This window comes from Nelusetta ayraudi, unplaced genomic scaffold (assembly GCF_046127955.1).
Source record: "Nelusetta ayraudi isolate G7.1 ecotype Tasmania unplaced genomic scaffold, CSIRO-AGI_Nayr_v1 ptg000197l, whole genome shotgun sequence".
In the NCBI taxonomy this organism is placed as follows: Eukaryota; Metazoa; Chordata; class Actinopteri; order Tetraodontiformes; family Monacanthidae; genus Nelusetta; species Nelusetta ayraudi.
Window position 1 is genome coordinate 202,395 of NW_027466246.1, and position 17,202 is coordinate 219,596.

General features: G+C 49.8%; 1 protein-coding gene and 1 long non-coding RNA gene across 3 annotated transcripts in view; one reads left to right on the forward strand and one right to left on the reverse strand.

The window, feature by feature from the left end:
• Positions 1-17,202, forward strand: part of LOC142881493 (neuronal membrane glycoprotein M6-b-like) — a 31,864-nt gene that overhangs the window by 309 nt on the left and 14,353 nt on the right. Inside the window, exon 1 of one of the 2 annotated variants that reach the window (XM_076015797.1) lies at positions 10,620-10,795. The exons of the other annotated variant lie outside the window; for it this stretch is intronic. Coding sequence (XP_075871912.1) covers positions 10,726-10,795 — 70 coding nt within the window. The 5' untranslated portion in view covers positions 10,620-10,725. Of the gene's footprint in view, positions 1-10,619; positions 10,796-17,202 lie in introns of those variants that run through there. 2 annotated transcript variants of the gene reach the window in all.
• On the reverse strand, positions 164-10,487 carry LOC142881494 (uncharacterized). The gene is made up of 3 exons (XR_012925588.1): positions 9,970-10,487; positions 9,677-9,831; positions 164-2,061 (listed from the first exon to the last, which is right to left on the reverse strand). It is a non-coding gene; the product is annotated as an uncharacterized LOC142881494 (long non-coding RNA).

The following is a 17,202-nucleotide window of genomic DNA, read 5'->3' on the forward strand; positions in this document are numbered from 1 at the left end:
CGCGCAAGCACGAGCACCTGGAGAACTTTTGAGTGTGTTCGCGAGCGGGAGCCTCGTGTGATGTTGTGTGGTGCGGAAAAAAGTCATTTACTAATGAAAGAATTGTGCAACAACGGTGGAGTCGTGGTGTGGTTTCAGTCTCAGAGTCTGGTTCTGACTTTATGGCTGCACATGAAGTCTCATGCATTGCGTTTTAATTCCCGAACTTGGTTTCCTTCAAGAAAAAACTGAACAGATTATAGAAGTAAATCTCCCACTGTGGGAGAAAAAGAAAAGAAGGAATTTACTGCTGAAGAAACTCTTCAAAAATCTTTTGCGTGAAAGCCCAGGCTGCAAACAGATGGCTAAACATGCTGGTTTTTTCAGACCCTGGTAGAAGATTTTTGGGCAATTCACTACGCAAGGCTGCTCCCCTGGAGTCCAGAAAAGCAAGCAAAGATCTTAATATGGGTATTGTTGTACGACAAGGTAACTTGTAATTCTAATGCTTTGCACTGAAAATAGATCCAGAAAAAGAAGACGCCGGATCTGTCCTACACTGATCCAGTCATTCGGAACATTTCCAAGCAAACGTCGGGGTTAAAGTGTGCCCGACTCGCAGCTCAGCCTGAGCGCTCGCCTCGCTCACTCTCCCCGAGCCAGCGCCTCATGTGAGAGTTGATTGGATTAGGAGGAAGTGATCCGCTGACTCGCTCTGGATTATACGGGATGGACCAGGTTGGGACACGGAAAGTAAAAGCGGCCGATGATGCACAAAGTGGCACGTTTACTATTCTGGGGAACTGCCTGCCTGCCTGCCTGCCTGCCTCCGCTGACCTGAAAGCAGCAGCAGCAGCAGCAGTCAGGCTTCCACTGGGACTCGGTCTTACTTCTCCCCCAACTCCTGCTTCTCTTTGTCTCCGGCGCTCAACATCTGCTTCCCATAAAAGCCGGCGCGGCCTGTTGAGCGCCTTCGGGCCGCTGAGAGAGTGGAGAACAGACAGGATGTAGCCCAGTGACATGATTCAGTGCGACGGGGAAAAGGGGAGCCGCCGCCGCCGTCGTAAACTTCTCCTCTTCCCCTGCACGCTCCTTCCTTCCTCACAACTCCCCACAAACACCCAGCTACTTTAGTCTGATCATCATCATCATCATCATCATCATCATCGCCATCATCGTCTCTTTCATCTGTTCCTCTCATCATCTCATTGTCTCTTCATCGTTATTCCTTTCCGTCCTTCTGCCCGCTCTTGCTTCTTCTCCTCCTCCCGTTCAGCCCCATCCATTTAATTCGCTCTCTGTGTTCTCTTTCTATTTTTCAACGCCCAGCGCTGAATCTCGTACCCCGCCTCCACCCCCATCCGCATCCTCCCCTGTGGATTTGCGGCCGCGCCGATTTCACAGAGTGGATCCCGAACGCGGCAGCCGTCACGCAGGCTGACTTCAAAAAGGCAGCAGATTCCGTGGGATTGCTTTTTTTCCTTCTCCTTTCTTTTTTCAATTCCGAGGGAATAAATGATCACTCAGTCAGAGGGAAAAGTGGAACAATCCTCTCGCCTGATTAGAACGGCGTCGCAGCAACAGTGTCCCCGGCAGGGGGAAAGCCAGACGGAACTCTGGTTTGTTGGTTTGAAATCTGTTATAGAGCGGGATTTTTTTTATTTGACTTTTTTCAATTGGTGCTGAATGTAATCAAACGAAACATGCGTTTTAGGGATTTCAATTAGAACCACACAAATGAATCCCTCGCGTCACTGAAGTTTGATTTCCAATGAAAATGTGCGACGGAATATCCGGAGGTTACGATGATTTTCTCATATCAGTGCTTAGCCGCCTTCACGAGGCTCATGGTAAAAGAAATTAGCAGATGCTTTAATTGCACTTGACATTAAGTGCAGTGAGATTGCGGTGAAGATTTGAATCATTTTCAGCTGCTCACAGTGCAACAGACCCATTGGCTTCCTTTGAGGAGAAAGAGGCGGAGCCACAGTGGTGGGGTCAGGGGTCACTGACCTTTTTGAACCTGAGAGCTACTTCATTGGTGCTCAGTCATATGAGGGGCCACCAGTTTGCTGGACTCTCCTGAAATGACACATTTTCCCAGTTAGCCTTGAGTTCAATATTATTATCAATGATGCTGGTCTATGTGAAGACACTGATGTGTATGAAGACAATAAGTTCTCAATCATCATCACCACTGACTTAACACGGTTGATTAAAACTGAATTTTAGACGCAGCTCAAGGAGGCGTGCTATTTTTAGATCAGGCCTGCAGGGGGCGACCCGTGTGGTCCGTGGGGGGCGCCACCTGGTGTTGGTGTGCCCTGACATAGAGGCTTCCCTCCTCTTCAATCGAGTGGTTTTGGGAGGAGTTTAATCCCACACGGCAGTTCATCACTCAGCAGTGAAGAAGTGAAGCCATCTGACTGGCCCGCTCGGAATGTGACGGCCGGAAGCTTCATCCAATCCCCTTAGTTTTCCGAAAGGAGGAGCCTCCTCACTCCAGACACCGCATGGGCTCTTTCCCCAGATGGACGCGTCAAGTATGTGACGGACATGTGCAAATCCCCACCTTGGACGCAGCGCTCTAACAGTGCGGCCCTCTGATGCTGTGTGAGCCGAGGCGTTGATGAGGTCGTCGAAAGCAGCTGGGGGTGGGGGGGGGGGGTGGGGGCGGTGGGGGCAGGGGGGGCAGCTGCATGATGGGAAATGGAACAAACAGACCCTGACGCAAAAGTTAGTCTGATTCACTGCTGCAGTGCGGTTATGAGCCGTCACCGCCACACTTGAGAAGATTCCATCCGGCATTCAACGTTGCAATTTTATCCGCTGTGGTTGGAACTCGTGATCCTGCGCATCTCCATTCGCGCCGCGTGCCGCCGCAGCCACCGTCGTCCGGGCGAGCGTTTTTCCTCCGCACCCCCTCATAGCTGACGCTTTCTACCTTTGAGGGGGGGACCTGTTGCCATGGCGACGCGGCGATGCACAAAAGCACCCGAGGCGGGCGTCGTCTAGAGTGCGGACAATCGGCCGTCCGATCGCATCATCACCAGCAGCAGCAGCGGCAGCAGCAGCAGCAGCGGCGGTGGCAGAGATGAGGAAGATGGCGAGCCGGCCCCCCTACTTTGCATTTACTCCACGCCGTGACTCACGCTGTGCCTAAATGCTGTAGATAGCGCTGGCGGCGTGAGCTGCCGCTTGGTACAGTAGGTCACAGGTGCACGTGGCTCTGGAGGAGGTCACATGATGCAGGCAGGAAGGATGCAGAAACGGGGTAGGGTGGGTGGGGGAGCACGCCTGTGCATATGTGTGTGCGTGTGTGTGTGTGTGTGTGTGTGTGTGTGTGCAGTTGTTGGGGATGACGACGAGGACGACGTAACATCATGCGGAGCAGACTGTGGACCAAATCTGGGCCAGCGGGATTAACGGCTCGTCAGATAAATTGCTGGACGCCCTGTGTGTGTGTGTGTGTGTGTGTGTGTGTGTGTGTGTGTGTGTGTGTGTGTGTGTGTGTGTGTGTGTGTGTGTGTGTGTGTGTTGGGGGGGACGCATGCATAGGTTCAGCCATGCGTGACGACAGGAGTCAGATCTTGTAAATAAGGTGAGATGTAGCACACTGTGACTCATGTGTCCGCACTGGGATTCAATGGAGGGACGGTGTGCGGTCAGGTGTTGGGGTCGAGTCTGTGCGTGTGTGTGTGTGTGTGTGTGTGTGTGTGTGTGTGTGTGAGTGTGTAAGTGTGTGCGGGCGCGCGTGTTTGTTTGAAACAGAAAGTAAGAGAAGACAGAAACTTCCGCGCCTTTTTTCCGTCCAAATGCCAAAAAAAAAAACCCCCCCACACACATGAAAGCAAAACCTTGCGGTGTGAATGCAAATGCGGCGGACGCAGAATCGCAGGTGTGTGCCGACGCCGGAGCACGTTAAGATCGGTTTGCATGAATTTGATTGAAGTTTGTGGTTTGCAGCCTAGAAAGTGGACGGTGACCCACAATTTATTTTATCAACGTCACTGCGACACAAGAGAATACATTTTACAGACTGCGCCTTTAAAACCGAGCCAGGTTAGCAGTCTATGAAACTGAGAACGTGTGTGTGTGTGTGTGTGTGTGTGTGTGTGTGTGTGTGTGTGTGTGTGTGTGTGTGTGTGTGTGTGTGTGTGTGAGATGAACTACCTAATGAGCATCCGACAGCATCCGTTCAGGGATGAGAGGGAAGCGTCTCCTTGGCGACGGCTGACTGAGGGGCGGGGAGTCGGAGGGGAGGGGGAGGGGGGGGGGGAAGGGGGGCAAAACTGGGTCATCATCGCCGTCGCAGATTAAAGGCCCCGGATCTCCACGTCAACTAAAGAACACACACACACACACACGCACACACACACACACAAAGACACACGCAAAGACGCACACGCACACTCACTGTGTTATCAGTGCACAGAGGTTCCCAGGTGAGATGAGAGAGGGTTCAAGCTCGGTCCCGTGCCAAAGGTTTCTCCCTTTCAGAGGAAGCCAGAAGCCCATTAAAACGGCATGGATTAGACCAAAGCAACAGCGGGAGGCTCGCAAAGCCGTGGCTGAGACACTGCGCTGGCTCCTGTGCACGTGTGTGTGTGTTTGTGTGCTGGTTCTTTGCGTGTTTGCAGCAGTGTGATGCTAATGTAAGACTCTGTTCAAATAGTAAACTGAAGGCCCGTCTCTCACCTTCTGAGCTGCCCAACCACATCTGGACCGCAATGGTAATTTGAACAACGACTTGCAGCCTTTTTCCATTTAAGTTGCTACAATAAATAAAATTGACATTTTAAAATGATTTAATTCATCAATTGTGTGTAAAAAAAAACACAAAAAACAACCAACAACTAAAAACAACCAACCCAGACAACAGCCTTTGTGCGGCAGCCTCAGGCAGAGCGTCTCTGCAGACAACAGTGATATCCCAGGGCCTGCAGGTCACGCTGGGGTCAACCTCTGGGATCAGAGCTCACAGCCCGATCGTCACTGTCAGACCCGCAACACAAGAGATCTTTAACGCTCGTGAGCAGCGTGTCAGGAGGACGGTTATGAGGTCACTGGGATGCCCATAGTGCGGCCAGGGCTTCACACACACACACACACACACACACACACACACACACACATGCATAGGCATAGGCGAGACAGCGACGACAATTAGCGCTGTATAAACAACATTAGCGGTCGGCGGCGGCAGCGCGTATCCTCCCTTCTGGACAGTAATTCAATTTCATTTCACGCTTTTCATACCAAATATAATCTGATGCACCGCAGTGAGAGGCTCTGACGCTGCCTGGATCCATCCATCTATCCCTCCATCCATCCCTCCCTCCCTCCCTCCATCCATCCATCCATCCCTCCCTCTATCATCCATCCCTCCATCCATCCCTCCCTCCATCCCTCCATCCATCCCTCCATCCATCCATCCATCCATCCATCCCTCCATCCATCCCTCCCTCCCTCCCTCTATCCATCCATCCATCCCTCTATCCATCCCTCCCTCCCTCCCTCCCTCCCTCCCTCCATCCATCCCTCCCTCTATCCATCCATCCATCTATCCCTCCATCCATCCCTCCCTCCCTCCCTCCCTCCATCCATCCATCCATCCCTCCATCTTTCTCTTGCACTCAGTGATGTGATGGTCCTGGATTCGATCCCTGCTCTCTTATGCTGAAGACAAAGCTGCAGACTGGAGAGTCACCAGTTTACTGCAGGGCCAGAGAGACACACACACACTCACACACTCACACACTCACACACTCACACTCACACACTCACACTCACACTCACACACTCACACTCACACTCACACCAACACATCATTCAGAGTCATTTTTGCCGTTTCGCCAAACAAGCAAGTCTTTGGACAGCAGGAGGAAAGCAGAATATATTGAGACACAGGGAGAACATGAAAACACCAAGGCTGCGGGAATCAAACCCACAACCTCAGTGGTTGTGGGTTCCAATTCAACATGGGTATCTCCACACTCGGGCCATCAGCTGTTCCCATTGGGGCCACCTGATTCTGAGTGAAACCCCCGCAGCGCCCCGTGGCTAACCGCCGCTAATCCCAAGAGGCAGCCCAAGTCATTCACAGCCCACTCTAACCACACATCACATCGGCCTCTTCCTGTCTCGCAGAAGCCTCTAAAACACACACTGACGCCGGCTCCTTCCCCTAAGCTGAGACCGACGGTGGCGGGGAAAACCATCGCGCTGATGCAGCGCTGATGCCCTTGTTTTTGGGTTGTTTTTTTTTTCATAGCTGCCTTGTAAATTTGGGATCCTGGCTGTTGGAGGATCCAAGCCGTTGCCAGACCGTGCGACAGGGTTTCTCTGAACTGATAGCGTCGCAAAGAGATCTGAGGCTGTGTCATGCCTCTCGATGGCAACCGTCGCAGCCAGCGCCGCTCCGAGATCCCTCTGATGTCGACAGTGTGGCGGCCTGAGCCTCGGAGAAACCCTTTCAAAGTGGAGTTTGAAAACTGACTGCGAAGTCGTTACGGGCGCCCGCCAATGTTGTCCAGAGGCTGCTGCGTCCTCCTTTTCCTTTCTGCATCTTTTTCCTCTCCCAATTACTCTACGTCTCATGACATAACTGAGCAGAGCAGAGATGTCCTGGTTGTTTAGGGACGACCCCGTTCGTGCTGCTCTCCGCTCTTATCTAACTCCTTGTGATGAGGGAAGGCAGGCTTTTCGACAGGCGCTCCCTTTAATGGATGCCAAGAGTTGGGGAGGCAGATAATGAAGCCGCTCGCCGAGCTCTTCTTTTGAAGCCCGGCGAGCGGTGAGAGAAGATTGTCAGATGAATCAGCAGAGTGAGAGCTCCACTCTTTGGTCGGAGTTTGTCCAACTCCAAACCTTACTTTATTGTTTCTCATTCCTCACGTGGCTGAAAGAGAAGATTATGATCCCACTGCCACCCCCACTCTTAACACACTGAGAGAGACTCACTGTACAATGCCGTCTGTCTCTGGAGGAGAGAAGTCGTCGTGTCGTGGAACACAAAGCGTTTTGGGGTTCAGGGTTTTAACCCAAAGGTTGACATTTTGAAAGACTTTCTTCTCTTGATGACTTTTAACTGCCACTCACATTAATACCAAACTCATATTTGTCCAGTAAACTGTATCGTATGAGTCTCAGCTGGTATTTTATGCCATGGTAAAGAGTTTAATATGGTATGTTTGCACTTTTTTTTCCACTGCTACTTGGAGGTAAGGTTATATAAACACATCGCACACAAAAGACAAGACAGGAAACCTGCTTTCCTGTACAAATGCCAAAAGTACACATGCTAGCATCGTATTGACAACAAAAAAAAATCTGTCTGCGTGTCTGGAAAAGGCCAAACACAAGGAAAAGCTACAGCTGTAGGTAAAGAACAACAGGACAAGGCCGATATTTGGCAGATTTCCAGCTACAGACGATCAAACCCTGAATTTCCCTGAGACTGTCTGGTACTGAGACCACTCAAGGCATCTACTGCCACCTTTCTTCATATTCATATTTGCCAGTTTAGCCGCAGTGTGACTAGAGTGGGATTAAACATTCCCTTTGGAATTCCAACCCAAAGAGATTTGGTGTTGCCGCATTTGTAGTGCGAACAACGAGAGTTCCGACTTTCTGCCGTTTGCATATCGCAACATATAGTTGGAGGTTTGGGCTGGTGTCCAACCAGTGAACTTGCACACTGTGTGTGTGTGTGTGTGTGTGTGTGTGTGTGTGCACGCACATGTGTATGTGTGAGAGAGTGTGTGTGTGTGTGTGTGTGAATTTGACATGCTGATGGTGAGGAGTGCCAGCAAGCACTGTATCTCATCTTCTGGACAAGTCTTTAATCTGTGTGACCCAGCAACAGCAAGGGATTATGTGGGTTCTGGGGAGGAGACTTGAAATTTAACCTTGGAGTCTAAAAAAAAAAAAAAAAAAAAAGCAAAAACAAAAAAAACCCTAATTTTGTGTGAATAAATGACTCTTTCAAGACGCAGGGTGTAAGGCTTACGTGCCCTGTTGTATAACTGAGGAAAAGGTTTTATTATTTCATGATGGTGCACCAAAAACAAGCCGCCCCTGGATTAAAAAGGAATGTAAGTGGGACTGGCTGAGTTACAGTTCAAATTAAACAGCAACTAAAACGGCCACCCTGCACATTAAATTGCATTTAAAGCGACTATTAAGATAAAAGGTCAATAACACTAGATTAAAAATGATCAACCCTTTGACCACATGTCATTAAGAGCAAGTCCTGCCTCATTTTTTTGTTTTGAAACAGAAAGTCGTTGCTTTAAAGGTGAGTTATGTAACCGGATATCATCAGCAGCGCTGCAACACAGGAGTTAAACACGTACTTTTGATAGTCTCCTATAAATAGAAGTAATCTATGAATGTGATTGCGGTGATCTCTGCTGTGATGTGAGTGATGGGATGGATGGGACTGGGCACTAGTGCAGCATCCTGCTACTTCTGAGGATCAGCTTGAACAGAATTCATGAGCACAGATGCAGATCAGGGAGGAAACTGAAAACATAGCAGCACTTCATTCTTCATTCGGCCTCTGTTCAGTTTACTGTTGATTTTAGAGGGCATGCTTCATATATGCTGGGATGCAGAGAACTGCTTCCAATGTTAATGTTAATGTTTGGCTGAGACTTTGAACCTGGTGGTTAGAGCGAGAGCTGGATCTGGTTTCACCCTGTCTCCCTGCTGGAGTCGCTCACATGTCAAAGAAGCCAGTGGGACGGGACGGGCCCTCTTTGATTTGCCTGCATCTGCTGCACGCTGGGTGTTCATTTCAGCCTTCGGGGTGAGCACGGATCCACTAAATGTCAAGCGTTGTGGCGTACCCACCTCGTCTCAGGGGATAACATCAGCGACTGGTGGGGTCACCTCTGTCTCTATTGTGTCTGTTTCAGTGTGGCGGGAGGGGTGACGGGGGTGGGGGTGTTCCTGGGCTGTTGTGTGTGCCGGGCTTTGTTTGAAACGGGGCCACGTGGAGCTGAATTAAACCCTTATTTAAGAGGATTCGGGACAGATGGCGTCCCATTGTTTCAGGATGTGTTTATTAATAGAAAATGGGGTGAATAACAGAGACCCCCACCCTGAAGCAACACACACTCACACACACACCTCTATCCCCGCCCCATCTCCCCTGAACAAACAAACCCACCCTCCTGGTTTTGAGCTTTTGCACTCACAATGTCAGGAGACAATGAGAACTCAACAAAAGCTCATAATATTCAGTAAACTAAGCTGAGTAATTATTCCCTATTGTACACTTTTCAGGTCATCACTTTATTGTCCTGGACACTTGATTTTCCACAAACCTTTGTATACTTCTGAGTAAATGGTATATTTAGCCCTTTGTTTACAGCCTGCCACTAAAACTTTGAGGCTTTGATGGATCTTCCACACATTTGGAAGGGAACAAAAACCAGGCTTGGTGTGTTTTGGTCCAGCGGGTTGAGGGGAGTTAGAATGGGAGTTAGAATGGGAAATATCCAAAAATGCCAGTCAAACTGAGGCGGATGCAGTTCTGTTTACACTCGCTGCTTCAAAGGTCCTATATGACAGTAAACTGAATTAACCAGATTAGAGCTATTTGTCTCTGTCCTCTCAGTAAACTCCCCAGAACCTACAAAAGACCTCCACTTTTCCTCCAAGCCTCACTTCTACAAAAAAAAACCCTCACTTCTAGGTGTCACGTCTGTGATGTCACAAAGGGCCTCACTGACACCTCTGACAGGTTAGCGACCACCCCCTCCAGCCAGTCGTTGGCCTCGCCCTCTGCAACAAAGCGTCGGCTTTAGCAGGAGGCTCTGGACGCAGGGCTAAACGTGCTGCTTTCTGGAGACGCGGAGAGAGAGAGAGAGGTTTCTGAATAATTAATTGTACACGACTGCCTCCGCTGGAGAACAGTTTGAGAGATGAAGATCTAAAAATTTGTAAAAAAAAAACAAAAAAACAAACCAAAAACAAAGTGACCTTTGAAGTGACCGGGCAAAAAGCCCCCAACAGATCCAGGATCAGTGTCTCAAACACCATCAGACTACATCCCCATCCTCTTCATTTCTCTTATTTCTGTCGTTGTGCTCTTCCTCTCTGTCCTGACTGTCAACTCACCAGATGGAGAGGGGGCGGCCAGTGTGTGTGTGTGTGTGTGTGTGTGTGTGTGTGTGTGTGTGTGTGTGTGTGTTTGAGTGTGACAGTGAGAGAGGGAGAGAGAGAGTGCGTGTAATCATGCATGCATGGCTGCCCGTGAGTTTGCATATTTACATCTCCTGCACATTTTGTCCCTATTTATTCTTCCATTCACCAAGAAAAGAGGCACTCGGGGGGGTCTGGAGGAGTGGAGCGGGATGGAGCCACCGAGTCGACACCAACTCACTCCATGGCTCGCGCAACATCTCTGAAGATGACTATTTGATATTAGTTTGGGAACGTAGCACAGTTTGCCGCCGAATAAATCTGGATATGGGCTCTTAATATACATAGAGAGACAAGGCTGAGCTTTATCAGAGGGAGGGAGGGGGGTGGGGTGGAGGGAGGGAGGGGGCGAGGGAGGGGTGTGAGCACGAGAGAGAGCAGGAGGGAGGGAGGGAGAGGGAGAGAGAGAGAGAGAGAGAGAGAGAGAGCATCAAGTCCGCTGAATAGGTTCCACCATCCACACACTGTCAGGTACCGAGTGGCACACGGAGACTATATTGCGCTAAAAAAAAATAATATATATATATACTAATCATGGATGGGACAAAGCCGGCCATGGACTCCAACGCGGAGGAGACTCAAGACGAGGGCCAGGAGAGCAAAGGTAGCGCTATCAGTCGCCGTCATCTGCGCCTTTTTGGTCTAATTAATGGGGAGAGAGACAGAGAGAGACAGAGAGAGAGAGAGAGAGGAAAGAAAATCGCCCATCGTTTTCCCTCGCGTTTGCGCCACCTCCGGGCTTCGACTGTGCGCGACACAATAGCGGCATTTTATTTTATTTTATTTTATTTTATATTTTGCACTCCCTCACTCGGCATTGCTCTCTATATCGTTCGAGAGCCATTTGGGGGTAAAAACAAAAGAAGAAGAAAAAAAAAGAAAATCAATCTGTGCTGCGGATTAGCCGCCAATCCCGTCCGCAATCCTTTGTGTTATATTGCAGAGGGGCTGCGCTGAGTGTCCATGCTGCTGTACTTCCCTTTTGGGTTCCGCCTGGTGCTATTGTTGCATGCTTCAATGCCAATTTGCCTCTTTGATTATCTTTCTTTCATTCTTCCTCGCGATGGGGTCAATCTGCGCTCCGTGCGCGCCGACCGGCTGCATTGCTGTCGGGCTGCAGGTGCGGCGCGAGCGGCAACAGCTGCCGCTTCGATCTCCATCACCGACGCTTCGGACCCGACGACCCCCCCCCCCCTTTTTTTTTTCTGTCACCCCACCCACCCTCCGTGTTTAAGCTACGTGTCGGGGACGTCGTGAAACGGCCGGTGCAACGTACGGCTGCTGGCTGTGTGCGAGGAGGAGGAGGAGGAGGAGGAGGAGGAGGATGCTGCGCCGTCTGACAAGAAGCGACCAGATTGAAGTAGCGGCAGCAGCGTTCAGGATCTGAAGGAATGTGGCTGTGGTTGGGCATCCTTCAAATCCTAACGCTGCTCAGTAAAAGGCGGCGGGTGTGTGTGTGTGTGTGTGTGTGTGTGTGTGTTGGGGTTTTTGCATCTTCAGGCGGGGGTGGGGAGGGGAGGGTAGGGGAGGGGGGGAGGCGCGCTCACGCGTTGCGCCGTCACAAAGTCAATTCCATCCAATCAAACTGTTGATTCCGAGCCGAATCGGCGTGTGTAGCGCGGGCGTGGGCGTGTCCGCCTGCGCGGCGGGACTCGACGCCCAAGCAGAGTGGCTGTCACCCAGATGCTTGTTTTCCTTTTCTTGGGAGGATCAACCCGGCCATCTTGTCTGCGCGAGCCGTTTTAAAATATGAAATGACAAGGACGGGGAGCGGCGGCCTCCTGGTTCACAGTCGGGCCGTGAGCCTGTTTGACCCGGAGAGCAGGAGAGCAGGAGAGCAGGAGAGCTGAGGCCCAGCCACCCAGACTGTGTGGGGCCTGGAGGGGCTTTTCGTCACCTCTTTGGCCCAATGAAGTTCCGTTCCTCTGAATTTTTTTCCTCCCTCCCAGTGCATCCATCCGTAAAGGTGCTAACGACGTCATTATGGTTCCAAAAAAAGAAAGGAATTAAAAAGCGATGCTTGGAAGCCAAAACGTAGGATTTGAACTTGGAATTGTTGCCCATTTACACATCCTGAAAAAAAAAAAAAGACCAACAATGTCAGGAGGAAAAGAGTGGGCTGTCTCTCAACGGTGGTCTTTAAAAAAAAAAAAAAAAAAAAGACATTACATCATCCCCTCATGCACACACAGGCCACTGTCCAATGAGAGTTCTCCAAGTCCTGTCCGGACACTCGCAGGAAGGTCGGGGTCTTCGGTGGTAGTCGTCGGCCGCCAACACGTGGCCGTTTTATTTCAAAGCGGTTGAGAGTGACGGAAGTACGTTGAGCCCACCCGGACCCGGGCGTACGGGCCGGCTCCAGGTGTGAGGTTGCGCAACCGCAAAAAGCCGCCCACGGCGAGCAAAGTACGGAAATAGAGCGGGGATTGAAGGATGGCCTATTTGTTGCCGCAATCATTTGTGTGCGCCTTTGACATCTGGAACGTAACCATAAGCTTATAGCGTCCGTTAAGAAGTGGGAGATTTACGACGGAGCGGAGGGGGGGTTAGGCAAGGAGGCGAGCAGTGTCGTGTAAGGAGCTTGCCCCGGTGGGTGCCAGCGCCGCCTCTTCTGCCTCGTAACGACTCGCTTCCGATTCAGTGTGCGGGAAGTTTGAGGATTAATGTCGTAACGTGACAATCAGAGTTTGTGTAACGTGACTAAACTAGGAATCATCACGCATTTCACTGAAAACGTGAGCCTTTGGTCCAACTGAAGCGGCCAGGAGGGGTGCAAAGTGAGCACAGTTGGGGTTTTTTTTAGCGTTTGTTTGAATACGTTTTTTTCCCTCCAGCCCCAGCTTTGACCTGGAGTGAGTGACTGCTAATGCTAATGCTAGTGTCGCAGTTTTTTAATGACAATCATGTCAAGTTTTTTGCAGGATCTTTTTTTTGGAATTACTTTCAATCACTTGCGCGAGAGCCGGGAGACAGTTAGACTCACCGGAGGTCCACAAGTATGTGATTTGGGACACATCTTACTAGCAAGCTGTGCGACTGCCCCACCATGTACCATGTCTGTGCCACTAAAATATTGGAAGTGCACCATGAACTCTGCTGGTGGCGCTGGCTAGCCGCTAGCCGCTAGCCGTGCTACTTATCTGTCCAGCGATTGCACGCTGGGCAATGATCACAGAACAAAAACGCATCCTATAATCCGAGGGACGGACGGCAGCGCCGTTGGGTGGTCGCTATGATCTTTTTGCGCGATTGTGTCCTATAATCTCTAATCTGGGTCTCTGCAGAGGTGCGCTGGACTCGGATAGTCGCCAGACGACAGCGACAGTCTGAGGTGCGGCCGCATGTGGAATTTGCCTCGGCCTGAATGTCTGATTGGAGGAGGCGACCTCCTGTGTGGTGGACATATTTGGTTCTCCCCAAAGAAGTCCTGTGAGCAGTTTGGGCTCCTCTGTGTTGTCCTCAACGTTCCTCCACCTTCCTTTCTTCCCTAAATTGTGCGTGTGAATGCCTGTGTGTCTGAGTACCCGCTATTACATAACGCATTGCTGGCTCGCCGCTCCGTTATGATGTTCAGATCAGCACCGTAAAGGATTACATCATCGTCTGGAGGGGTGCGGGTTTTCTTTCGTTTGCCACATGGAGGGTCAACGCTGGCCGCCGCCTCTGAAGCACAGGAGAGGACGCCTCTTGATCTGGCCTTTGGATTCTTTATTGTTGCTTGGTCTTTTTATTTTCTTTGCAAAAAAAGAACCTGTGATGTTTGCCCTAAACAAAGCAGCGTCTTCATACAAAATGTTTTTTTTTAAGACAAAACCAGGGCTTATTTAGAAGAACTGAAGCTTTGTTTTGGTGAATACTTTTCCGTTTTGTTTTTATGTTTTGTTTTGTTTTTTCCAATCGGACGACACAGATTTCAAGTCTGTATTATTTAGTTTGAATTGTTTTTAGCTGGTGAGGATGTGACCGGACCAATCAGCGTCGATTGAGGAGAAGGGGGGGTGGACGCTAAGGTCAGGATTTAGCATGTCACCGGTGGATACAGCAGTGTGGTGTGTGTTCCATTCTTAAAAAACAAAAGAGCACTAAAGGCTTTTTTATACCGCAGGCTGGCTTTGGCAAAAAGTTTAGTAGCGAGTATTTGGATTAAGCTGGATTCAACGAGATAGCTGAGGCAAACAACAACAACACAGCATTGTGAATGACTGCCTGGGTAATTTGCTTTACTTTAGCACAACGGGAAGAGCGAGAGGTCTCCACTCACATCTTGAAATTGTGTAAATTGAACAAGTGAAACGATTAAGAATATGAAAATACAATAGAGTAGAAAGGTAAGTGGGTGACCACGTGATGAAACCAAACTAAATAGATGCAATGGGACGGAAATATTGCCCCGCTCGGCTTTCTCACGCCAGCCCCAGCTTAAGAGAAGGTTGCAGTTGGGCTGAGCTCAGGTGCAGACGTGGAAACTAAAGGCCAACCTCTGTTTGTGTTTAGCATTTAGTTTGTGTTGCAGATAAACATTGGAAACTTGCCCGATTCGGGTCAGTCAGCGGATCAAACTGTTTTAACGTCAAATAAAAGAATTGAATTTTTTATGGATCAATGATGCTCAAGAGGTGGTGGTTGGGGCCTTTGGGTTCTTTTTATTGTGGGGGATGGGTCTATACGTATATTATGGCACTTTACAAGACACAGCAAATCATCACGACACACTTGTGCACAAATCCTCAAAGCTTGCCCTCCACTCTCTCGGCTTCTCACGGCGGTTAATCAGTTTAGGGCAGAAAACTGGTCAATTGTATCAATTAGGCCACTAATGCAATTATCCAGCACCAGTAATGGAAGACTTAAACAGTTCAAACTCAACAGTGCCAGTTTATCTGCCAGACCAGATCTGCAGTGAAAACTACAATTTCAAAAAAGTGTGAATAAGTCCCTCCTTCACAAGCTGTGTAGTTTCGTGCTATGGTTTTGCTGCTTTGAAACCACTGTCGCTTAAAATCTTGAAAAACATTCCAATGGTCTGGTCCCGTTTGCCAAACGTAAATGCCAAGTTCCCGTGCAGTGTCCAGCAGGAAAACTGACTGTGCAATAGTAGAATGTTCAGACATTTTATCTTGCATACGCCCACATGGACTTGACAGCGCATGGACTTGCTGCTCCACATCTCCTACTTGACATGGTTACAAGCAGCAACCGCAATCTGGTTCAAAAAGTCTCTGCTTCTCGTGGGTTTTTCAGTCACAAATGTCAAAAATAGATAGAAGTGAAATCTGATGCAGATTCATCTTCAGCATCTTCAGTTTCTAGCAAAAAAAAACAGATTTTTTTTTTTTTGTTGCTTGCTTTCAATTTACATGCAAGAAATTCTTCCTCCCTGTAATGGTTCTCTTCGCTTGACAACGGTTGCATCTGATTCTATCATTGCATGCCATGAAAAACTCACTGAATGAAACTGATGTCAATAAAATTGCCTAATCCTCAGTCATTGCCATCCCCCTGTTTTTCTAGTTCATCATCATCTCGTTTAATTCACCGCTGGGACCAGGTTCTACTGCTTATCTGTCCTTCACTCTCTTTTATACACACACACACACACACACACACACACACACACACACACACACACACACACTCCCTTTCTGCCTTCGCCCTGGAGGTGTGTGAGGTTGTGGAAGCATGTGAAAGCCGTCACACAGGGAGCGGCTCATGGCTTCCTCATTTTAAGCCTTTGGCCCAAAGCATGCTGTCAGCCTCCATCTGGACGTGTGTGTGTGTGTGTGTGTGTGTGTGTGTGCGCGCGCGTGGGTCAGCGCGTGCGCTTGTATTTGTTTACGTGTCAATGACCAGGAGTGGTTGAGGCAAATGTCTGTGCTTGGTTTCTTGCGGTGGGGTTGCTGCGGTACATCTCTGTCCTGACGCTACGCTCACCTTTATATATTATATTCTATTCTTTCCAGGGTTGTTGTTTTTTTTTGCTAACATAGGCAAAATTGTGGTTGAATGCAGGGTTGAAAGTAATACATGAGCATTATCTATTTAGAAAAATAAACCTAAATCTACCGGTCCAGACATTGAACGCTACTGCTGTCCGTCACGGGTTTCAGCGTCACAAACCAGCATCGCCCCTCGGCGAGACGTCCACAGTGACCCTGCGTCTGTGGCCGGTATATGAATAGCAGCAAGTGGCAGGTTGGCCCCAGCGTGCCGTGTTCTCGATCGATGCCAACCTCCTCTGGCCTTCCTCCATCACCCACTGATGCCCAATCTGCTGCCTTCAATCCCGGGGCCCCGTAAAAACGCCCCAACGCCGATTAGCACTCGTTGCGGTTAACAAGGGCGAACATCACGCCGGGACACCTTGGCCGCGAGCCGAGGTCGCTCTGTGCCACTTTGGGCCCGGCTTTTGTTTGTTTCCGCCGCCCGTAAGCACAATTGGCCGGATCGTGATTTTGAGTCACTTTGTTGGCATTTGCCCTCAAAAGGTCTTATTCGTCAGCGATGAACAGAGAAGGGGTACTCGGAATCGGCCTTCACAGAAAACGTATCAGCAGCGCTGGCAACGGGCCGTGATCATGTGGTCGGGGGAGGCGGAGCAGAGCAGCCGGGGCCACCGACTCCTTCAGCATCTCCGGGAAGAGTGACATCAGCCAAGTGGGTTGCGTAAGTGCTGAGCCATTCAGGTCCATGGCACGGCACTTCTGGCCACGGGGGCCATTTCACATCTTGGCGGAACGCAAGCTCCAGAACAAGCTGAGCTGGCGCTGCCGCGTCACCTCGGGACAGGTGATGGCGCTGTCCAAACAGGACAGCGTGACATTCACACCGTGTTGGCACTCGCTGTTATCCTCAGCGCCCTCTGGACAACTTGCACAATTGGTGCGCTGATATTCTCCAAATGACCAGACTGCCCCCAAGGCAAGGAACTCTGGAAGAGCTGTGTGTATCAAGCACTGGGGAACATGGTTATCACAAGAACAACAAAGAAAATCATGTATGATTGGTTTGGAT